The sequence below is a fragment of the Dermacentor silvarum genome, chromosome 2 (assembly GCF_013339745.2).
Source record: "Dermacentor silvarum isolate Dsil-2018 chromosome 2, BIME_Dsil_1.4, whole genome shotgun sequence".
NCBI lineage: Eukaryota > Metazoa > Arthropoda > Arachnida > Ixodida > Ixodidae > Dermacentor > Dermacentor silvarum.
In genome coordinates, this window is record NC_051155.1 from 133,659,611 (window position 1) to 133,684,428 (window position 24,818).

Below are 24,818 nucleotides of genomic sequence, written 5' to 3' on the forward strand. Positions count from 1 at the left end.
CAGCGGCCAGCTCCTCGCGCACCCTTCTTCTTCCTCTTTCTTCGGCTGCGCCGTGCAGCGTGACAATACGTAGCGCATCCTCTTCCAAAGGATGCCGCTGTGATAATAATTTAGTATAGCATATGCCTCCAGGCCCGTGCACTTCAAAGGCTCTGTTAAGGCAGTAGTCCTTCTTGAAAATTTTCGCCTCGGACATATTTTAGTATATCATCATTCTTTCACAATGCATCTCTCGGGTTCATAGCCCACTTCATTAGTCGTTGCCACAATCTTATTGCCTATAGATTTTACGCAATTTACAGCGACTATTTTTAGGCCCCTCTACAGCCATACCACATCTGTTTTATCCACACCTTATAAGTCACTGTTCATATACCACTTACAAGCCATTATCATCGCCTTGGCGCTCTTTGGCCACATGTGGCCCTTGTGCCAATAAACTCCAAGAATTATCATTAACAAACCTTATGTCAGCATTCATTATTACCATACAAATGTCGCAGAATGGAATAACCTTATTGACTATGTTGGAACACAAAAAATTATTCTCATCATTTGAGACACACTTGAATCAACCATGTCTTCTTTGTTGTTGTTATTTTTGTTTGCTCTTGTTGAACCTTTTTGCCGCTCCTGTCAATATATCTTATAATTGGAAATTTATTTTTCTTACTTGTTTTAATGCATGTTTGTCTTTGTATGGCTGCATACAAGCTTGCTGCAATTCCAACTCTGTATCCAGCATTCAAAGGTCTTGGAAACGAGATCACAGTAATCAAAAAGAAAAATATACCCCCTCCCCTCTCATTGGTTGCGCAAGAGCACGCGCTTCTTACATCGGCGCCATTGCATCAGCGGTGAAAGTTCGAGCGCCAAACACTGAGCGTCAACCAGATGCATAACAGGCGAAAGAGGCGAAGAAAGCTATTCGCTTTCAAATTCAGTGTCGCCTGAAGGGGCGAACCTTGGAAAGAGACAGAAAGCTTTAGCGCTGTGGTGAAGCATCACGGACAATGTTCTAACAACACGCGGAAGCGAGGTTTCAGCAGACGCAGCGCGTGAGGCACGGAAGCTGCACAGCAGAAACAAAACCTTAGCATCGACCACGCGTCTCATAACGTCGGCCTGACAAGGAGCGCCGCCATTGGCGTTGCAGGTGTCACGCATTTAGGGTGCGCGTGGTGAGACCGTAGGATAATCGTCGGCGTTTTTAGCTTGACTATTACTGTCGGTTCCGCTCAGGCCTCAAAGCATACACAGTTTGTCCTGAAAGCAATGTAAGTGAATTTATTGTCACGTGACTGTACGTCGGAGCGCGGTCTAACCGGTTGAAACTGGCTAATGGGGGAACCCAGATAAGCAGCGCTTCGTCGCTCAGTGTGCTCCGAGCATCGGAGAGTGTAGGATGGTCCTGTCCGTGAGAGCTGTTTTTATTCTTGTGCTAGTGAAAATGCAGCGCTCGTTAGAACAAGGATTTGCCATCAAGTCTTGCGTGAAACTTGGCAAGACCACTGCGGAAACTGTTACTATGATCAAGACTGCTTACAAAGAACATGCCCTGTCAGATCGGCAAGTGTTTTGGTGGCACAAGGCCTTTTTAGCAGGCCGGGAAGAGGTCGACGACGAGGACCACGCCGCATGGCCTATTCACGACCACCACGGCTGACAATGTGACGGGAGTGAGGGAACTGTTGAACTCAGACCGACAATTAAGTGTTCGTTTAATGGCCGACATGTTAAACATTCCGAAAACTCAAGCTCAGGAAATCGTTACAAACGATATCGGCATGCAGGAGGATGTGCGCGAAAGTGGTTCCAAAAGTGCTCACTGACGACCGAAAGTCACGCCGCGTTGAAACGTGCCAAGAAAACCTCGACATGTGCAAACTTGATCGAAAATTTTTGGACAACGTCATTACAGGTGACGAGACTTGGGTATTTGAATATGACCCGGAGACCAAAAGCAATCATCGGAGTGGCACACGCAATCGTTCCCTCGCTAGAAAAAAGCCAGTATGAGAAATCAAAGATCAAGATCATGCTCATCGTTTTTATTTTTTTGACATTCACTGACTGGTTCATCACGAGTTTGTAGAACTTGGAGCCACTGTGAACTTAAAATTTTATGTGGAAGTCCTCAAAATACTGAAACGCAGGGTTCAACGCATCCGGCCGGACATCGCAGACAACTGGAAGTTGCACCACGATAATGCGCCGGCCCACAGTGCCTTCATCGTCACCGACTACCTGGTTAAAGCAGGGGTGCTAACGGTCCCCCAGCCCCCGTACAGCCCGGACTTGGCTCCCCCCGACTTTTTTCTGTTTCCACGCCTCAAAGCACCCCTGAAAGGCAAGCATTTTGGGACGGTGGACGGGATCAAAGCAGCTTGCACCGCCGCATTAAAGGCCATTCCGGATGAGGACTACCACAACGCATTCGCGAGCTCTAAGTCTCTCTGTCGCCGATGTATCGACGCAAAAGGAAAGTATTTTGAAAATTTTGAAAATTTTTAAACACTTGTAACGATACATTCAATAACTGATTTTTAATGACATAAGTGACATTACTTTCAGGACAGACCCTGTATGCACACAGCCGAAGAGTATGAGCGCTATTGTTTTCCCGCACAACGCTCATACCAGCAGTAGAAGCCAGAACGCAGTCATGGCTGCTCTGCTGAGCCGCGTGAGCAGGGGAGGTATTCTGTAAGAGTCCACCGAGCGGACATGTTCATTTGGTCTGCTGTTGAAGTTCTGATTGGCTGGGCTGGGGTGTGCTTCAGGAGGAGCCAGGCGCCACCGCCAATCGGCACTTAAGCAGCAGAAGAGATGGACATGTCCACTAGGCGGACTCTTACAGAATACCTCCCCTGGTCTTGAAGGTGGGTCCACATGGCTTTGTTGTTCTTGCAGCGAAACGTACTTTGTGTCTGTTGCGTCTCTCTCCAGAGCGAACGAATATCTTGTGTTAGCATGATTGCTATCGCAATAATAGTAATGTGAGGACAGCGAAGTAACCACGCAGAATTAGTTGTTCAGAAATGACACCCGACTTTTCATGTTTAGCCTTGCTATTCTCTACATACTAATGATACCTTATCGCAAATGCTGTACATAAATATTGTAGTTTTCGTTCCCACGTTCTGTGTAATGATGTCCATATGGGCCTTTACTTTAAGTATTAAAACAGAACCAAAAGAAAGAAAAAAAAGCCCCGAAGAAGTGAGTACTGACAGTGCACCAGCACGCCGCTTGTTCGCACGGCAATAGAGATATGAAAATGGCATTTAAGGGAAGCAGGACTCCGGTGGTGTCGCGCGAGTGTAAAGCACTATGCACAGGTTGCGGCTCGTTGAACGAAACTTCGACATTAAGTTCAGTAAAGTAAGCCCGGAGCATTGGGGAAGCTGCCGATGCCACAGTTGTGGCTACTCGTCTCGCCATGAAACCCAAACATTGCTATGCAGGGCGGGATTTGCGAGCTCGTCGGGCTCTTGATTCCCAGGCGGCACGGCAGTATCCTCGTAGTGGTCCAACCGTTCCAGGAGCCTTTGAACGACCTGGACGCACAAACATAGCACGGTTTGCTTTCACAGAGTTTGTGCATCGTATAAAAATGTCAGCATTATTCAGTTTGCTTCAGAGGGACACAAAGGAAAAATAATTTGCGAATTTCCAGCAACTTACCAGTCTGCTACAAAACAAGGCACCTTTGTTATGAGAGGAGGTCTATTAAGGCAGAAAGCACGTACGAAAGGAAAGTCTAGTAGCCAGGCCAACTAAATTGATGTTATATATAATATGTAAATATCTTTACATTTCATATGATTTGTTTCCAACACTTACTTGCCATTACACATGAACCTTTTCACGTAATCAAACATTCATCGCGAACACCAAATGTGCACGTGCGTTCTCACTGAGACGCAAACTGCGTATCTCAAGGATACTGTTCTTATTATCAGCAAAGTTATAGTTGCACACTTATCAACGAGATGCACGGACGACGTACCCTGTACTACTGTTACATTTGCATCTTCCGATTAATGGGGATTTTGATGACTTATAGGGACGGCCGTAGTCGAACAAAGATAGCAGCTAGATCGATGACTCCGTCTATGCTCAGCTTAGGCTCTATCACGTTTCTTTTTTTACATGACAATAAGTCATGATGCTTTGTTGATGTCGAACATCTTGCACTGGCCAAGGACTATGTGGTTGTTGGCGCAAAGGAAAAAAAAAGACGTCAAGGACGTCGTCAACTCATGCTCGCAGCCGCATAACGTCTTGGTGCGTTTCTGTGATATTTTCACTATAGTCGGTGTCAGTGACACTAAATGTTAATGTACCGCGGGAATATTGAAAAACAGCAAGGACGTTTCCGGTACTCTGACATACTGCTACAGGTACGAAATACTCTAGTTTGCTGTTTTGGGTTATACAGTAGGCTGTCAGCTAAGACGGAGCACGGTGACTCGCTTGCTCTTCAGTGCAGAAAAGTAATCATTAGACCCACTTGCAATTTAGCCAAAGTGGGCGCTTATTAATTATTGATTTTGATATTTTGTTATGAAATGCAGGCGCATATGTGCGCTATAGCGAAGACACCAAACAACCACGCGTGCACTATTTTTATGGAGAGCTGCCGCTTCGCGCCCTTTGTAATTGTTGGCGTCACAGGCTCCGAGTGCCCAGCAGATAATTATGCCTGTTTCTTTATGATCGCCTTCATTTAGTGTAAGGCATACATTTTATAAATGTTCGCGTGGCTGATGCTTGGATGTAAGCCAATTACGCTCATACTACTGGTAAAAATGCCATACCGAAATCTTAGTATTCCATATCTTTGTAAAGTGTAAGTTTCCGTGCTTAATTATTTAGGTATTGCATCATTTACATTAATAGTGTGTTTTATTAGGAACGGCCTGGCTGAGCTGCCTGACTTGAGCTGCATCGATATGAAATGCGCCTTGGAGCCTAAAGTGAAGCCGCTGAAAGAGATGTACTCGACAGTGGAAATGACAGAGCTTTGCCATGTTACCAGTGCATTCCTCATATATGTTATACACTGATCGGGACAGCATAACGATGTAGCTGGGTGAAATAAATAGCCGCTATTAAGGTTCCTTGCTTTGTGAGCTATCTTTATACTTTTCCTCGATGTCAAAGAAGAACACAACACGTCACTCAAGAGGCCATACTAAACTCACTTAAGGCTGTGGGAGTTGGTGGCCAGATATACCATTGGATTCGGAAATATTTGACTGAGAGGTGCTTTTTCTTAACAGACCGAAAACCGCCCAAAACCGGGATATTATATCAGCCATAGCGTGGCGCAGGGTGGGTTGTTGAGAGCCGTGTTGTTCAACCTCGTCCTAGTAGGACTCGCTGAGTAATTACAGCGGAGAGTTCATGTTTCAATATGCGCCGACGACATTTGCATCTGGCCCTGTGGGGTGACTCATTCTCAGGTATGGGTCATGCTTCAGCGGGCGGCAACCATGGCGGCTGGTTATGGTCGAGAACAAGGCGGCAGTGTGTCTACCGAAAAGTGCGCATAGGTTGGCTGTACGCGCAAACAGATGTCATCGTATCCCATTTCAATCAACGCTCAAGCTGTATCCTATGATAAGATGCATCGCTTCCTGGGTGTCATCATTGACCGCAACCTCTCGCGAAGCCCCCACTGCGTCTATCAGAAGCTTATAGCCATTGCTCAGGTTTTCTAATTTTTCTGCGGAAAAACTTGGAGCACACCAGTCCATTCAGTGCTTAAACTGCACAGGGCGCTGCTCCTGGGACTCTTGCGTTAATCTACCTGTCCTGTCAAACACATGCAAGACCAACATTCATGCTCTGGAGAGCATACAAGGTCAAACCCTACGCACGTGTTAGGGATACTTCGGTGCACTTCAACACCAGCAGCAATTGTCATGGCGAGAGACAATGCGACCCAGTCACTCACAGTTGTCGACTCTCTCAGAGCACACATTCGCCATTTGTCAAGGATCTCCGACATCCACATACCTTCTATGCCAGCCGAGAGACCTCAAGCGACCTTTTCGAGAGTGATTAGGGCTCATCAAGAGTGCTTACCGCCATCTTATACTCATGCGGCGATGCCTTCATCCCCCTTGTGGTGCCTGCGAAAGCCTCAAGTGAACCATTCGCGGAATTACAAGCAAGGCCAATCATCCATCCCCGTCTCTGAAGCAGCTGACGCTGCTACTACTGCACCGGACATATTATGACCGCGGACATATGTATACCGACGGTTCCACTTCATCTACCAGCACAGCTGCCGCTTTCGTCGTTCCAGCGAAGCAGACTACAGTTAAATTCAAAGTGTCACACATGCCTACATCTACGGCGGCGGAACTGGCAGCGCTCCGTGCTGCTATAAACTGCGTCACCGGTGAGCCGGCTCATAAATGTGTCATATTTTGTGATGCTAAGCCAACTCTTCACAGTATCAAGTGTGTCTTACATTACAGAACATACGAGCAGATGACATCCGACATTATGGAAACGCAACACCCTGCTCGGGAAACAGGGCACAACGTAATCTTTCAGTGGATTCCTGCTGACTGTGGCATCGCCGGCAATCACTTTCCTGACAGGGCTACCCCGTCTACCAATGAAACACCCAGACCCAGACGGATCTCGTCTGATCTCGGAATTTGCTCACATGGATCGCGTGTAGAGTGCCTCGCGGCGATGCTGCGGTGCAGACTTCGTTTCGGGAAAATCGCGAATGGTCGGGTGTTAACAATCCTGGCTCATCTTACAGCCTCTGAAGATCAGGCAGAATGCCGATCCTACCGAATCTTTTACCTCGCTTTTCTACGCACCTCGAGAATGTCACTGCCATGAAAACTGGGAATGAATTGCATTTGCTTTATGGAGCTATATCGCCTTACAATTATTTTAGTCATAAACACATACCTCGGGCATTTCGTTGGCTATGTTGTTGTACTCGCATGGATCTTCGACTACGTCGAAAAGACAGGGCGCCGCCTCGGAGTCGCAGCGTGCATCAAGTTTCACGTTCCTTCTGCGACAATCCACCGGCGCCGAATAATGAACCCCTTCTGGCAGGGGTTTCGTCGGTTCTCCACAGACGGGGCTCAAGTCACCACGGCTGTGAAGTACTCGTACGACGACAGAATTTCTACAAGCGTCCATGGCCCTACTGGCGGAATTTCCGTCGGGATACTGGGAACCAGCAGTTTGAATCCAGTGGTCACTCTGTCCGTTGACGCTGGCGCCAATGACCAGCTTGTATCGGCCTTGTATAATGGCTGAGTTGTTCAGGATCGGGTTTATGTTTACTAACAGCTCGTTCCTTGGCGCCTGACTTGCCGGGTAGCGAAATGAGTGCAGGTGGCTCACGCCGTCGACGTCTCCCAAGTCTCCCGCAGATCCTCCTGTATAAGTGGCGCTGGTATTAGTAATGTTCATTCCAGTTAGCATCTATAGCACAAGTGCCGAGTGACTGGAGAATTTCCAGGTTAAGATCCCTTCATAAAAGTGGAAATAAGAAATGCATTGCTCCTTATAGACCAATCTCAATAGCGTGTATGGTTTGCGAACTACTCGAACACTTAATTCATAACCAGATATCGGAGTTGCTTGAAAAACATAGAATACTAACTGAATACCAGCATGGCTTCAGAAGACGGTTTTGAACTTGCACGCAGCTTGTGGAAACAGTGCATGATTCTTCAAACTCATTAAATAATGAACACCAAATTCATGGAATTTTTATTGTCGTTGAAAAGGCTTTCGACAATGTTTCGCATTGCAAATTACTTTTTAAGCAAAAAAAAAAGCTACAGAACAGACAACGGGTAACTTTTATTTTATCAATAGGCAGCAATATGTCTCTTTCAAAGATCACCCGTCAAGCCGATTTCCAGCGGACACTAGAGTCCCACAAGGCTTAGTGCTTGGGTCATTAGTGTTTTTAATATTTATCAGTGACATTGCACGCGATATCCCCGTGAATTTAAAACTATTGACCGATGCCTGTGTGCTGTACTCCACTGTCTAAACTTTTGCCAGTCAAGTAATATATGAGGCCGATAAATGACGAATAAATGAGGCCTTTCAGAAAGTTTGTGGATGGTGCGAAGACTGGCAAATGGCCAACAACTTTAACAAAACAGTCTTCATGAAAAATACAAAAAAGAAAACCCTGCTACCTTCGCCTATACGGCTAATACGGTGGCAGTACCTTAAAAGCCATTTGCAGCGGGGGCAGAGTCATTCCTCCTTGCGCTGTGTTTTCGCGGCTTAGTTCGCGTTGATGCGAGTAGCGGGACGAAGGTCGATTCGCTCGTTGCTGCTGCCGCGCTTACTCACTGCGGCGTTTTGACTGCGAGTTTCCATGGTCATCGAGTGACACACGTTTATGTTTGCTGGCTGCGTCGCCGCTTATCAATCCAGCGTAGAATTTCACTTCTTTTTTGTCCTCGTAATGGGGCAGGCCGCGTTTACAGGGTTATGAGCCATTGGTTAAGGCAGTATGACCCCATTAGCGGTGCCTCACTACATGCTTCGCACCTGCCTAGGTTTCACGTTAGTGAAGCTGCATTTCGCTCAACGGGTCATTTGACACTTACGCATAATTATAGCTGCATTCCGCTTTTTTCGCGTTTAGGTAGCCCAAGAAAGACTATCGTCTTTAAATTTGAAAGCGAGCTGCATTTACAATAACATTTTTCTTAAAAGACCAGCTGCCTGCTCCTAGATCTGGTACGGCCTGATGTCTTTAAGGTACTTTCCGTATCCGCGACCGTAGTCGTAAGGGAAGCTGGCTAATTCTTCCAGGGCTAAGTTTTTCGCGTTTACCGAGTGACATCAATTAGGAAGCCTACATGCAAGCGCTGTTTTAAACAGCGCTTGCATGTAGGCTCCCTAACATCAATGCTTTTACGACGCTTAGGAAGTCTTTAAATACAATTTTTTTTACTCTTTCGCCATCGGCCATTATTGGCGCCATCTTCCGGTCACGCCGACAACGCCAACGGATTTTCGCATTATTGGGCATATAGTGCTTATGTATTACAAAATCGGCAATGAAAATGTGATTTATCCATAACCATGTAAAAGTATTCTTGTACATAAGCTTAAATTGTTATGTAAGATGAAGCCCTCAAAATTTCAAGCCACGTAATACTTTTTAAAACCTCTACAAATGTTCTCGTATTGGCTCCATTTGCGGAGTGTACTTGGGCAATGTTTATCAGAACTATAAAAACTCATCTTTTGTAGCGTTAGCTACACTGGCCTAGCCAAGCCCGTTTCGCGCGGCACATCAAGAGCCGTGCTGCGCATGCGCAAGGATCAGTGATGTCACACGGCTTGCGCACCGGAGCCACCGGAGCCGGCACCTCTCGCGCACTCCGCCGCCGCCGCGCGCGACTCACCGCCGCCGGTCTGCGCATTCCAGAGGAGTGACGTCGTAGCCGTGGTAGACGCACTGGCGCCGGCGCGCGCTCGCTGTGCAGTCGCCGTCTGACACTGCGCTGGAGCCGCTGCGCTTCTGACTGGCGTTTGCCAGTGTGGTATAGCCATGGAGAAGGAGAGCGCAAATGCTGCTCAACAGCGCAGAAGAACGGAGAAGCTTGACTCATAAGAATAATCTTATCTTAAGAATAATCTTAAGAATAAGCTAAGAATAATCAGCTGAACCTTTGCTAACGCTACGTATATCCTGGCATAGCCGAGCTAAGCCACTGCAACTTTTTTATTGCGATAGAAATTATATGGACACTCAAAAGCAGATTTCTGCCGTCGGCGTCGCCGTCGCCGTCGCCGTGAGGTTCCGTATGACGTCAATGGAGATTAAATCGTCGCCGCGCGCCGAACGCTGTATGTGCGAGTGAAAGGGCGCGAGGGGCGCGCGCTTTCACGGGGAGTGAACGCACGGCGGAGAACAAACGCGCGTTCTGCGCCGTGCTCCCTTAAGGGCTGCAGAAGTAGGCGTCTCTTGTCTCTTTCCTCCTTTACAATCACCATATATGTAGAGCAAACGCGCCTTCTTCCGATGCGCGAGAGGCCGTGGGGGAGGGGGGGGAGGGGGAGGGAAGGGAGGCGACGTTTAGCTGCGGCACCAAGTGCCTATTTATATCAGAGGCTCCGGCAACAGTCACCTACGCCGCACGCATTTTGAGCAAACGCGGGCAAAAGGCCGACGGCGTCGACAACAGTTCTGCGTGTTGCCGGTGCTGCTGCATGTCCAAGTTTATACAGTTGATAAAACTACTATCCTTACTCCGTATAGCTCTCTACTAATTTGCTATCGCAATTGATGCTTCGCCTTTCAGGTGAAACTGCGACAACTTTTTTTATTATTATTTTTCTTTCGTGTCATGCTTCATTTATTTATTGCGATAGCAATTATATGGACACTCAAAAGCAGATTTCTGCCGTCGCCGTCGCCGTCGCCGTGAGGTTCCGTATGACGTCAATGGAGATGAAATCGTCGCCGCGCCGCCGAACGCTGTATGTGCGAGTGAAAGGGCGCGAGGGATGCGCTCTTTCACGGGGAGTGAACGCACGGCGGAGAACAAACGCGCGTTCTGCGCCGTGCTTCCTTAAGGGCTGCAGAAGTAGGCGTCTCTTTCCTCCTTTACAATCACCATATATGTAGAGCAAACGCGCCTTCTTCCGACGCGCGAGAGGCCGTGGGGGAGGGGGGGAGGGGGAGGGAAGGGAGGCGACGTTTAGCTGCGGCACCAAGTGCCTATTTATATCAGAGGCTCCGGCAACAGTCACCAACGCTGCAGGCATTTTGAGCGAACGCGGGCAAAACGCCGACGGCGTCGACAACAGTTCTGCGCGTTGCCGGTGCTGCAGCATGTCCAAGTTTATACAGCTGATAAAGCTAATATCATTACTCCGTATAGCTCTCTACAAATTTGCTATCGCAATTGATGCTGGCGCTGAGCCGTGCTCCCTCAAGGGCTGCAGAAGATAGCGCCAACCTTTCCCTTTCCCTCAAGAACCACTTATCATCATCATCATCATCGCAATTGATGCTTCGCCTTTCAGGTGAAACTGCGACAACTTTTTCTAATATCTTCGTATCTCTTGAACAACAAAGACACATGCGATAGGTCTTGCGCTCGAAAGGAGATTATGCAGATCGAGCGCACTAGTTGGAACGTGTGTGAAAGGAAAGTGCCAAGCGGTAAATTAAAGGTTGTACAACTGCAAATGCGACGCTTACAATTGTGTTTAATTTAGTCGAATGGAATATATAATCTAATCCAATGTGTATGCGTAAGCCCCGCACATATCACGAAGTTGAATGGCATGCAATATATGTATATGTTTATGCAGTACACCCTTAACAAGCTATGCCGAAATGCAAACACCAACTCAGGTATAGGTGCAGGCTAAGATACGTAGATGCAGCGATGTCGCAAGCACGACGGGCATGTTTGATACCTGACGAGAGAGCAATGCTGAAGTGACGCTCATACGCAGAGAAGTAAGGTTCCTAGCTTAATACTTATTTCAAGGTATCGATACTCATTGGCTTTCTGTGACACGTGCCCATTCCGGGATACTGACCAAGAATGGTCGAGTAGCACGGCATCCCAGTAGGACATACCTGTTCATCCAAGAATGGGGATGACAAAGGCTTCGAAAATCAAACAAGTCGTTCAATACCATGGAACGCTCTTTTAGTGAAAGGGGTGCGTGCTTATTAAAAGGTACCTACGTGATCAATACAATATGTACAGGTCATATGTGATTAGTTCTTATTTATATGTACATAGAATAGAGGTGCTCTCCCTAGCACTATTTTGTCAGTCGAAATGAAAGCATAATACCCGGCCCAACGTGCGAAAAAAACCTGAAATCAATTCCAAATCGCTTCGCAAAAGAAGTAAGCAAGTGATACACTTTTGTAAAGCGTGAAGGTGAAAGCCTGCCAGCTGTGGAAGACGACGACGATGAACGCGCAAGCAGTGACACGAGCGCGAGGGGCAGTATGGGAACGCTGGCATGGTCAGCGGCATCGGAGCCAGCTGTGCAAGAAGACGATGACGAATGCGCGAGCAGTGGCGCGAGCGCGTCACTGGAGCATTCTGCCGCCGATCTGGCAGCGCCCAGCACGTACCTTCACCCTTCTCATTCTAATGTTTCGCGCTTTTCTCCATTAATTTCCCCAAACACCGCTATGTAAGTGTCCACCTGTGTGTGAAACAGTTACCGTGGTTTTCTTCTTTTTAAAGCCACAATTCTCTCTCTCGTAGCTGGCATCAGGCGAAGGCAGTGGGTGAAGAGTACGGCTGCCCTTGCCGAGCGCTTAACGAAGTCATCTAAACGTTCTGACGCAAGAAAGACCACGCGTGACAGCACGTACGTCTCGATAGCTATAATAAGTCCTGTTCGGCTCAAGAGCTAGCCGGCGTTGTTTTGCAAGTCCGACCGCGAACAAGCAACTGCCCACCACGAAAACGTGAGAAAGAGGCAAAGAAAGCTACTCGATTTGGAATTTATACTCGCACGCTCCTATACGCGCGTATGACGATACCACTCGTGATGGCATGCTCAGTTTGTCGCTGTCACTGATGATCGTCTAATCTTTTTACATATGCACTGTTTATGTTTCTCAAAGGCTGGCATGCAAACACGGAAACAAGATGCAACGAAAACGTCAACACAAACGTTTCGTTTCCCTTTGTGTCCGTATTTGCACGGCGGCCCTTCTGTAACACTAATCCCTACAAGCTTGCTAACACTTCAATCAATCCAATACTTGGTGCCGTTGCGGCGCCGCTCTGTTTAAACAGCTCACCTGCCATCTCATATAACGTGGGCAGCCAGTCGGTAACGTGGAAGAAACGCTCATAGACGGACCCAGGCCCGCGCCAAAGAGGCTCGGATGTCCATACCAGCCCCGGCACGCGGATACCTCCTTCCCAGAGGGTCGCCTTCTCTCCCTTCAGTGGCCAAGGGGAAGCTGCATCCAGACCAAAGCTCGTCGAGCAGGCGCCGTTGTCGGATGTGAACACGAGCATGCTGTCTTCCAGCATGCCTTCTTCGTGAAGAGCCTTGAATATATCGCCGACGGACTCATCCAAGGCGGAAACCATCCCTGCACATGTAGTCGGCTTTACTGCCAACAATGCGGCGTGCGAAATTGCCTAAACTAATCCGCGCAGATAGGAGCAGGCAACACGTCCATTGTTATGATGGGGCATGTCATCGACACCGCATCGCGCCTGCGCAAGGCACCCATTGCCTAACTAAACCAAACATCACATCGCCACTCTCTTCCATGCCTACTGCTGGTCAAAGGTGGATATAGATCCCTAATGGCACCGCCAGGAAGATTACAGCCCCATATATTGTGCACAGAGACCTAGAATCCGTGGCAGTTTAGCTGTTAAACACAAAGGCCTATTCAAGTAACCGGGATAGTCATAGAAGCTTAGCGTAGGAGATAACATACTTTTGTGTGCAAGATAATTGCGTACGGAGCTTGTATAGGTTGACAAGCACGCGTAGTTTAATATTGGCGTTCACCTAGGGACGTATAGGTGGTGTCTGAATTTCACACACTATGAATTTTAGAAAACGTTACGATTCCCAGCAGTATGTGACAGAATAAAGATGTCGTTCTGCACAGCCATACGCACTTCCCAAATATACTAACACAAGGCGGTGAGCCGATAACCGCTCTGCATGCCCCAGCTGCGGAAATGATCAGCTTCTTCTCGGATGCCACGGTCTGTAAAATTTTACGTCGACTGTTCCAAGCTTGAACCTTAACTAGATCCACCCCAACCCACCGGTTAGAACACATCTACTTGCAATGCTACGAAAATATTAAAACAGAAGTTCGTCCTCATTGTTCTGTCAATATTCGAAAAATTCCTTCCTATAGAATTTCACTGGCCGACTTGCAATGTAATTGCTGGGTTCATAGGGTGTGCACTGGATAGCAGACAATGTATTCCAGCGGGATATGGAGTTAGAAATACGGCCCATGGGGAGCTTCCTTAAACGCAGCGTGAAGGTGTGTCTATGGTAGACTGGCAATGCCTCACCGGCGTACAGAGTCCTGTTGACGTGTCCAATGCCGTCGTAGCCACGCAGGTACATTTCGGGAACTTGTAGACGTTCCCTCTCGGTGGCAAAGTGCGGTGCCAAGTGTGCCACATAGAGAAACATCGGCTGTATGACAGCGAAAATTGAAACATTCTAATCAAGACAACCTTAAAAAAGGGTTACGCTATCACTGGTACTTTCGCTGCTTTTCAATATCCCGCGTTGGTTTTTGCATGTTTTTACGAAGCATTGCTACGCTTCGGAAAGCTTCAATACGAAATGTAACTGGCGTAAAAATAATTGCGTTGTCAAAACAAGTCAATAAATGTGGCACGTAATGGCGCATCGTCGACAAAGCAACACGTCGGCGTTATTCTTCGGTAGCGTGACTTTTCAGCGAGAAAAATAATGCTTCCTCATCAACTTCTGCAAAAAATCACTTTCTGAGCTTTCAGAAACTCAACACCCTCATCGGACACAAATATGAGACTTAAGATTGGGCGGCAGCCTTCGAATGAAGGAGCGAAACAAAGCAGGGTACCGTTTTTCTTTATCCGAATTTGTGGTGCAGAACTTAGACCGTAGCAGTTTCTAAACAGCCAACAAGTGCCATGATACGGGAGTTTCCTTACAAGATGGAGGTTCATGGGATAGTGGAGACTATAAAGACGCTTTACAGTGATCGAAAAAAGATCCCTCGGGCTGGAGGAAACATCAGTCGTTTATGGTAGTGCCTCGCTCACCCCTTAGTGCGACATGTGCTGAAGCGCCAATGCCTTTCTCCGCAACTTTCGGGAATTCATATCTCAAAAATGGTCTCATCCTGAGAATTCGTTCCAAGTGGATCCCCCTTGCGAACTCCCCGGCAAGAATTTGTAAATTTCAATAAGGGCCATAAGGTAATTAGTTCAAACCTAATTAGCAATTTTTAATTATTCGAATATGCATTTCATTTTTTTAGCAAATAATGTCCGCAGCTTCCAGTAGACGAGCTCATGAACTAGAATTGTGTTATGTGCCACAGACAACCTTGAAAGTTTTTGAAAGTATTAGCTGAATCATCCTGTTTATCATCATACATCTTGCCGATTTGCACTGCATGATTTAACACAATCAGCATATATGTGTATATACTGTTGCGGCGAAGGAAGACATTGGTCATAAATATTGTTCCAGTCCATTAATAAAGCTCTCCTAATTTATTTAACAGAAATATCGCTGCCAATTGCAGCATTGTGTCTCTAGCACATATAATTGGTAAAAAAAAATGCTGATACAACGTGCATGTTTGAGTACACAGGTGAAGCGAAGCTTTAAGGAAGCGGTAAATGACTACTATGCAACGGCATGGGATGTGTACTAAAATGCTTCGCTTTGAGGAAAGAAAGACATTGTTGCATGTCGTGACAGCAGCGGTAGTGCACGAAAGGCTTGTGACGCTGCTTGCGTCTCCAGAAATAGCAGTACCAGTAGTCTCATCATGCTCACAACGCCCCATATTCAAGACGACCATGCTTTTTGGTGGGCTACACGGGCTTATAAAATATAAAACGTGTATTAAGCTAACCCAACCCGACATACCTTCTCCTTCGGGTGGCTCCTGATAATTGACACGGCTTCCTCATTGACGATGTGGGTATAATATGCCCCGTCATCACTCCTGGATGGCGTAAGGTCACGATAAAAATCTAAGCCATATGGCATGTCAGGCTGCAAAAGGATGTAATAATATATACACACGACAATGATTTATCATGATTCATGGACACGTGGGGCCTCGTATTAGATTATGAATAAGTGTGATTCATCAAATAATATGCCGCAGAAAGGTAAAAAAACGTTAATAATTCAGCGTTCAGCCATCATAAGCAGCTCATGTAATTTATGCTTATTTAGTGAAACACATTGCAGGGACAAATGTGGTTTACTCAAACAACGCCACAAATATTTTCGGTCTAAGGAGGAACACAGAAATCGGGTACTCAAGTCGAGCTGCTAGAACTAATGACCTCATTTTTATTTATAAGTAAGGAAACGTGATGCTATACATGAATTTTCGTGCTTCATGTGCGATAACTTTGGTGCGGAATAACCTTTTATTAATAATAATTAGGCTGCAATTTCAAGAAACGTATCTTTTGAAAGCCACTTGGCAATTTTAGCACTTAAAATTTCACAGTATAGTTTGAACGCTTGTTTGTAACAAATGTATCTTATTTAAGTGATCAGAATGAAAATTGCACTTGATTTCCTCCAGGCAGTTGCCCTTCCCGATAATTTCAGCCGTGACAAGCTCAGAACTACATATATCTACACCCGGTATTGCTAAGTCATCAATGGCTTGGGCACTGGCAGACGCATGTGATGCATGTGGTTAAGTGTTTTTTTTTTTTTCGGTAACGTTATCACGGGAAATTAGACTACGAGTACTGTGGTTTATGACAAAACTCGGGGAGAACACATTTTTGCTTGTTCACGTCTGTGGTGAGCCCAACATCACTTAGACTCAACAGTTGTCTAACATCGCTTGAATTGGGAATATTTAGTATTGTATCGATAAAGTTCCTTTGAATCGCAGTAAATATAATCAAACCTGTGGTCGTCCTCAGAGGTTACAACGCAAAAAGGGTTCTTAATTACTTGTACCAGTCGTTGGCTGAAAACACATGCATTCATCCCACAAGTAATCGTCAGATCGTATTACAGCTTGCTATAGCTTCAAAGCCAGCTTACCACGCGTCGATCGTGGGAGTAGTAGTCGACGAAGCCACCCCAGGATCCCACGTGGCTAGAAAAGCCCCTTCTTGTGGGTGTGTATTCAGTTTTGTGAAAGCCGAGATGCCACTAGAAAAAAAAATACATTGTGTGAGAACGGCACCTGTAGAAAGGACTTGTTCTACGTAAGCCGTCAGGTCATCATCATCATAAGTAGCAGCAGCAGCAGCCTATTCATGTTCACTGCAGGACGAAGGCCTCTCCCTGTGATCTCCACTTACCCCTGTCTTGCACTAGATGATTCCAACTAGCGCCTGCAAATTTCCTAACTTAATCAAACCACCTAGTTTTCTGCCGTCCTCGACTGCGCTTCCCTTCTCTTGGTATCCATACTGTGGCTCTAATGTCCCATCGGTTATCCATCCTATGCATTCTATGGCCTGTCCAGCTCCATTTCTTCCGCTTAATGTCAACTAGAATATCGGCTATCCCCGTTTGTTCTCTGATCCACACCGCTCTCTTCCTGTCTCTTAACCTTAGGCATAACATTTTCCGCTCCATCGCTCCTTGTGTGGTCCTTGATTTGTTCTCGAGCTTCTTTGTTAACCTCCAAGTTTCTGCCCCATATGTTACCACCGGTAGAATACAATGATTGTACACTTTCCTTTTCAACGACCGTGGCAAGCTCCCATTCATGATTTGGCCATGCCGGCCGTATGCACTCCAACCAAATTTTATTCTCCTGTAAATTTCTTTCTCATGACCAGGGTCCCCTGTGAGTAATTGACCTAGATAAACGTACCCCTTTACAGACTCCAGATCCTGACGGGCGATACTGAATTCTTGTTCCCTTGCGAGGCTATTGAACATTATTTTTGTCGTCTGCATATTAATCTCCAACCCCACTCTTACACTTTCTCGGTTAAGGTCCTCAATCATTTGCTCTAATTCGTCCCCGTTATTGCTGAATAGGACAATGTCATCACCCGCCGTGGTTGCTCAGTGGCTATAGTGTTGGGCTGCTGAGCACGAGGTCGCGGGATCGAATCCCGGCCACAGCGGCCGCACTTCGATGGGGGCGAAATGCGAAAACACCTGTGTACTTCGATTTAGGAGCACGTCAAAGAACCCCAGGTGGTCCAAATTTCCGGAGTCCCCCACTAATGTGCGCCTCATGACCAGATCGTGGTTTTGGCACGTAAAACCCCATAATTTAGGACAATGTCATCTGCAAATCAGAGGTTGCTGAGGTAGTCGCCATTGATCCTCACTCCTAAGCCTTCCCTGTCTAAGAACTTGAATACTTCTTCTAAGCATGCAGTCAATAGCATTGGAGAGATTGTGTCTCCTTGCCTGACCCCTATCTTCATAGGTATCTTACGACTTTTCTTGTGGAGAACCAAAGTTGCTGTGCAATCCTTGTAGATATTTGCCTAGATATTTACGTATGCCTCCTGTACTCCTTGATTACGCAATGCCTCGATGACTGCTGGTATCTCAATTAAGTCAAACCCTTTTTCATAATCTATGAAAGCCATATAGAGAGGTTGATTGTACTCCGCAGATTTCTCTATTACCTGATTTATGACATGGATATGATCCATCGTAGAATAACCCTTCCTGAAGCCAGCCTGTTCTCTTGGTTGGCTGAAGTCAAGTGTTGCCCTGATTCTATTGGAAATTATCTTGGTGAATATTTTATACAATACCGAAAGCAAACTAACGGGCCTATAACTCTTCAATTCTTTAACGTCTCCCTTCTTATGAACGAGTATAATGTTGGTGTTCTTCCAGCTTTCTGGTATATTTCAAGTCGTGAGGCATTGAGTATAAAGGGCCGCAAGCTTTTCAAGCATGATGTCTCCTCCATCTTTTATTAAACCGACTGTTGTTCCATCTTCTCCAGCAGCTTTTCCCCTGGTCATGTCTTGCAAGGCCCTTCTAACTTCATCGCTAGTTATAGAAGGAGCCTCTGTATCCTGTTCATCACTACTTCGAATGAAAGTAGCTTGGCTGCTCTGGGTAACGTATAGCCTTAAGGTATTTTTACTATAAGGCAAATATTAGAATGTGGGAGACAAATGATTGCGTGTTTCGCTTGCAGTTGACTGCTTTCTTACTAAAGCATGGCTGCATTTGTCAGGAAAGCTTTATCGCCTAGCGTCTTTCCATTTTGCATCATTACACGGCTGTGTGTTAAGGACATAAGTATGAGAAGCTGAAAAAAAAAGGTCCTGATGTATCAAATGTCGATAAAACTACACGCGGTAAAATGCGCCATCTGTGTGGCCAGATGAAAGCACAGCTTGAAAGCAAAAAGACGCGAAAAGCACACTCACCTTCCCAACCATGTAGGACGAGTACCCTAGTCCATTCAGCCATTCTGGAAGCAGTTTCAAGTGCAGAGGCAATCCTCGGGGCTCATTCTGAAGTATGATGTGATGCTGCATTCCTGACCACCGAAATTATATATGATAAATATTTCTACAAGTGTAGCTCAAGATCACATCATAAAAACAGCGCCAAAGACAAGCACAATGCTAAGAAGAAATCACAACGGGATGCTCTTACTTTCAACTAAAGTATATTGCAGAGAAAAAAACGCACAAAACCTTTTAATATGCGTCACCTTGCGAATAAACAATAAACATGGCAGAAACAGCTAAACAAACAACAACAGCTGCAGAAGAGCAAACGTAAGGCAAACAAAGCGTTCACACAGTCATATGCCAGCTAAATCGTGCACCCATAAATACGAAAGGTACACTTTTTTTGTAAGTGAAGACCACCGCCAGGGGGCCGCGGAGCAAAATCGCACCTCACATGGCCTCCTGCTTTTCTCGCTATTTTATGTGGAAGAGCTTATTGGGTAACCTCGGATTCCTAAGTTTAGGATTCCTAAAGACGCAGTGAGGACACCTTTACTGGAATAATTCTGTCACCGTGCGCTCGAAGATAACCCGAACGCCGGCGCACCCGTGGCGCGAGCTGCAGACCAGCGGCTCGCGCCTGCCGCACGCGGTGAACGCGCACAGCGCTCCCGCAGGAGGAGTGCATCACGCAGAACCAGCATCTTAGGCGTAGCGCCCGCGCTTTTCTGGAAACACAGATCGCGAACCGGCTACAAGAAGAGCCGACAGTGGCGCGAATGGAGGTGACCGGGGCTAACTACGATATCATACCACAGTAGACATACGACGAGAACAGCGGCAAAACGACGGCTAAAGCCCACATTGAGTGGCTACAAGTCGATCGTTAAGTCAGATCAGCAAAAGAAGACATTAAATCCACCGAGGAGAGAGTAAGTCCTGAAACCAGACCCCAAACCTCAAGCACAACAGCCACTGCCGCGCAGCGTCAACGCATTCTGAGGATGTGACCCTTCCCTACAGATGACTTCAATAATCCAGCTAATGAAAAGTAACTCTCGCGCCCTCAAGCAGGACTTGACCTCTCGAAGTACACACTCTTCGCAGTGACACATGCCATCGGGAGATCCAGTGGTTTGGCCCAGCAGGACATTCACGATTATGTCCGAGTAAAAGTGCAGAAACTAGAGAATGTGATCATCGCGAGCACGGCAAGTACAGAACGAGCTTCGAAACTGCAGGATATCAACTCCATACAACTCGGCGGAACCATATACCAAGTAAATCCCCACGTTCGACAACCAGACGATGTGTGCCGCGGAGTGATATAGGGGCTCGAACCGGTTACAAGTCTCGCGGAGATTGTTGCCGGCCTTCGAGTGGACTCAAGACACACCGTTCTCGGCGCGCGCATGCTAGGATCTTGGACGATATGCGTCGAAACGGAAGTTTGCTGCGTCGCACCGGCGTCACGCGCTTCCATTGTAAACGCGGAGGCAACGGGGGCTGCTGAGGCAAGCAATGGGCTCGTCACCACGTGATCAAACATGGCAGCGCCCATGGGAGCGCCGCGAAAGCGGTCAATACTGTGTATATCTGTTATGGCAATAAATATATTATTATTATTATTATTATTATTATTATTATTATTATTATTATTATTATTATTATTATTATTATTATTATTATTATTATTATTATTATTATTATTATTATTATTATTATTTCACTTACTTCACTACCGACGCAATTGCGCCGACCTTCTGTTTCTTTTCAACCCCTTCAGGATATGCTCATTTGCCCCAAACTCCTCAATTGTATCATGTTTCGTATTCCGCGTAAGATCACCAGAGAACATGTATATTTCCATGTTCCTGCCTGTCGTCACGAACACTCCACCATCCACAAAATACGGAGTCCTTACAACGTTCATTTCATGATCTTCGTATATTTCACAATGTCATAGTTTCACATATTGTTCAACTGCATTTCTCCTCCTTTATCTTATGTATTCATTTTGTGCCTTGTTGTATGTACACTCTTCTTTTCAAGGTTGTTATTTTTATTCATTGTTTTGTTTTACTGATACTCACCTGCCGTTCTTTCTTTGCTTTTTTGTATGTATGCATGCGGCAGCACTTAGATCTCATAGTTGTTCCTGGGCACAATAAATAAATAAATGATTGATTGATTGATTGATTGATTGAGTTCCGCTCTATCTCAGCTCCGTTCACCAACTAACTACAGATGGTGGTTTATACATCACTGCTTGCGTCATCGCCGAATTTTCGCCCGTAGAGCGAAAATATATACACACATATTTCTTAATGCGGTAGTTGCTTTGTTTTTCTGTCCTCGGCGTAGGACTTGTTTGAATTTTTTAATAACATTTAGTCACCTGTGTGTATTGGGTAGCGCCCGGTCATGAGGGCCGCACGAGACGGCGAGCACAGAGGCTGGTAGTACAGTCGGTCGAAACGAACGCCGTTCCAGGCAAGAGCGTCGATGTTGGGAGTTCGAATCTGGTGGCTCCCGTGGTAGCTGACATCGTTCCAGCCCTAGCACAGGCAAACGGAAATAATCACGACACTTAGAAATTAACAGGAATGGTATCACCTGAGTGCTACGATAAATGACGAAAGAATATGCAATAATGCAGGAATGGCCTGGCACACATGCCTGCATAGCTGACGCCAACTACTTATTGTTGGACAATCAGCTGATTGTCTGTCTAATCAGTTGGTTATCAGGTGATGCGATTTACTCACAAGAAAGGGCACGAGAGTGCTGCACGTTAAAAATAAAATATGCGTCTATGTAATTTCCTACCTACTTACGCATACGTTCTAATATTTGTAAGAGCATAGTCAAGCATTTTCACAATTGTAATTAGAGAGACAAGAATTTCATGCACGCTCAGGGCTAGGCAAAGATGCTTTGCAATTGTACCATAATACGATACAAGATACTCGGTCAACATCTATTTGCGATACAGATACAAGATACTACCGCAATCACGGTTTCCGATTCGATACTTTCCATTTATACTTAAGATACTTAGATGCATTCGCAAATTTCTTATTATGTATCTATATAATACAGCAGCAAGCGCATATGCACAAAAATATTTGCTTGTAAGTTTCTAAGCTCCCACCAACTTTGTTTTATTTGAATGAAAAGTCTGTTAGTATCTCAAAACGTTTGTCTTTCTTGCTCAACGTATATTTTCATTCCGAAACAATTTATAGGGCTCACCAGACAGACTGGTGGGCTAGTTGGTATTGCATGTTAATAGTGTCCTATGTGCCTTCTCTCGTATCGTGCGTTTCTTTGCGCTAAAAACTATTAACAATTTATTGGGGTTCCCTTAGTGGCTTAACATGAAAGCTGTTTACATGCTGCATTGCCAGTAGTGTTTCCTTGTCACTTTTGTAATTGATGGGAGTAGCTGCTCTGCTTGCCGACCAGCTAGCGGGTCACCAAAATCGAGCAGATCAACCTTTCATAACCTATAAACAAGCGTTAGTCCATCCGTAATGTGCAGCTGTCGCACCTTGTTAATATTTCGCAGAATTCTTATGAGGTACCGTAGTCAAAAAAAATTGCTTCTGGCGTTTGCAAGAAACAATCACGTACACAAAATAGCCGCCTTATGCACAAGTCTCCGGGAAACAGCGCCATCCACCCTTTGGTTCACAAGTCAAACTTACATCCACGAAATCATTTAAATACCTGATGTGTGAACGACACTAGACGCAAGGCAACCCCATTCTTGCATGCTTTGGACTTTGTAACAAAGCACCACGCAAGATAAACTTCGATAACGACGCTATAGCGGCATCAAAATTTGCGTGATAGACGCCGCACGCATTGGCGCACGCTACACAGTATGATGGCTACGAGCAAGTGCCATGTTGCCGGCGCAACTTAAAATGTCGCAGTTTACCTCGAAAGGGGAAGCATCGATTGCGATAGCAAATTAGTAGAGAGCTATACGACGCAAGGATAGTAGTTGAATGGGTTGTAACATAAAGTTGTAAACATTCCCTTACTAACTAAATACACAAGCATGGTGTCACGCGCGTACAGGTAAACAAGAACTCATCTCGCTCGATGACCACGGAAAGTCGCTTTGAAAATGCCGGAGTGAGAAATGGCGCCAGCAGCAGCGGGCAAACTGACCTTCGCGCTGTCTCTCGACTCGCTTCAACGCGAACTAAACATCGAAAGCAAAGCGCATACGAAGCTACTGGCACTCGGCGCATGTACTTTGTCCCAATCGCAGAGCGCTTTGACGATGAGGGCCGCGCGGGCGCGCACTTCGCCCACATCGCAGATCGCTTTCAAGATACGGCGCCCGCACGACCGCACTGTGAGAAGAAAGCAGAAAGCCCCCCTCCCCCGACGGAGCAGAAAGGACCCTCCTCCCCCTCTCTCTCCGTCGCCTTGCTCCAGTGCCACGCGCGCAAACGAAGACCGCGCGCGTCTGGCCTTAATCCCTCCCTCGCGTTCGCTACATTGAGCCGCGATTGCCGGTTCACCCTCGTAATGCTTTCACTCGCGCACACAGCGTACGGCGCGTGGCGACGATTTTATCGCCGTTTGATTTTATACGGAATCTCACGGTGACGGCGACGACTACGGCAAAGATGCGCTTGGAGTGTCCATAAAATTTCTATGGCAATTAAAGAAAAAATCAAGAAAACAAAAGGTCGGCTGCACGCAGATGTTCGCGTGCTTGTTTTTGACGAGACGGCGCGAGCGCCACCAAGTGACTCTGCTCCGCCAATAGGGATGCGCAGACCTCATCGCCTACCATCACTGGAGAGATACAGCGGAAAGATAAACGAATGTCGATGCCTTTAGTTTCATTCAGGTGGCTTAGTGGCAGCAGTATCAGCTTGAGAAGCGGAGTTCAGCCAACGTTTATAGTTTCGCACGGTGATGTTGCGATAGCAGTAGCTTGTAGTCTTAGGATACACGATACATTCTTTCGTGTATTGGAAATAGAGATACTCATACACGGCTTGCCAGAAATATCATGATACCGAGACGAGATACCCAAATAGTATTTAAATAGTAACTAAGATACATGTGTCTTCGATACTACCCAGCACTGTGCACGCTCTACTCAGCCGTTGTTAATATTGTGTGACATCGTTCGTTAATTTACTATTTATCAAATACATTATAGGCAAATTTATCACAACCACGCGACATTTAGCAGCCACGGAAGATAAAGCTCACCAGGTCGTCGGCCAGTATGAAAACGATGTGCGGCTGCTTGCGCCTTGAAGGCCACATGACACCCACCGCTACCAGCACAATCACAATAGCCAACGCAGACGTCGACCGGAGCCAGCTACGCTGATGAGCCGCAAGCGACCGCGACTGCACTGTCTGTTGAGTTGTACCACTCCCTACCACAGTTTGCTTGAGCCCGCATTGAAACCCGAGTTCGCGTTGACATCTCCAGGTATGCTTTTCCCATTGGTGAAATGTCTTCACAGTCTTCGCGGCGAAGGAACCATAATCGGTAATGGGTTGGCTATTTATATCGAAGAGTTTCGGCGTCATTCTACTTCGATCAAATGGAGCTATTTTCGCACAACGCGAAATGCCTGTAAGCTGCACGGAATCGCTGCTCTATACAGGGGTGGC

General features: G+C 46.3%; 1 protein-coding gene across 2 annotated transcripts; it reads right to left on the reverse strand.

The window, feature by feature from the left end:
- Window positions 1–2,924: 2,924 nt before the first annotated feature.
- Window positions 2,925–24,796, reverse strand: LOC119440396 (arylsulfatase B-like). Of its 2 annotated transcripts, XM_037705309.2 has the most exons (9): window positions 24,405–24,796; window positions 21,556–21,715; window positions 19,128–19,240; window positions 16,807–16,917; window positions 15,655–15,783; window positions 14,073–14,199; window positions 12,818–13,117; window positions 6,946–7,427; window positions 2,925–3,560 (listed from the first exon to the last, which is right to left on the reverse strand). In XM_037705309.2, exons 1-9 carry the CDS (start codon window positions 24,732–24,734, stop codon window positions 3,429–3,431), a joined length of 1,884 nt encoding a protein of 627 aa, XP_037561237.1. In that variant the 5' UTR covers window positions 24,735–24,796; the 3' UTR covers window positions 2,925–3,428. The 2 variants fall into 2 exon arrangements, with proteins under 2 accessions (XP_037561237.1, XP_049517571.1); XM_049661614.1 differs by lacking the exon at window positions 15,655–15,783.
- Window positions 24,797–24,818: the final 22 nt, after the last annotated feature.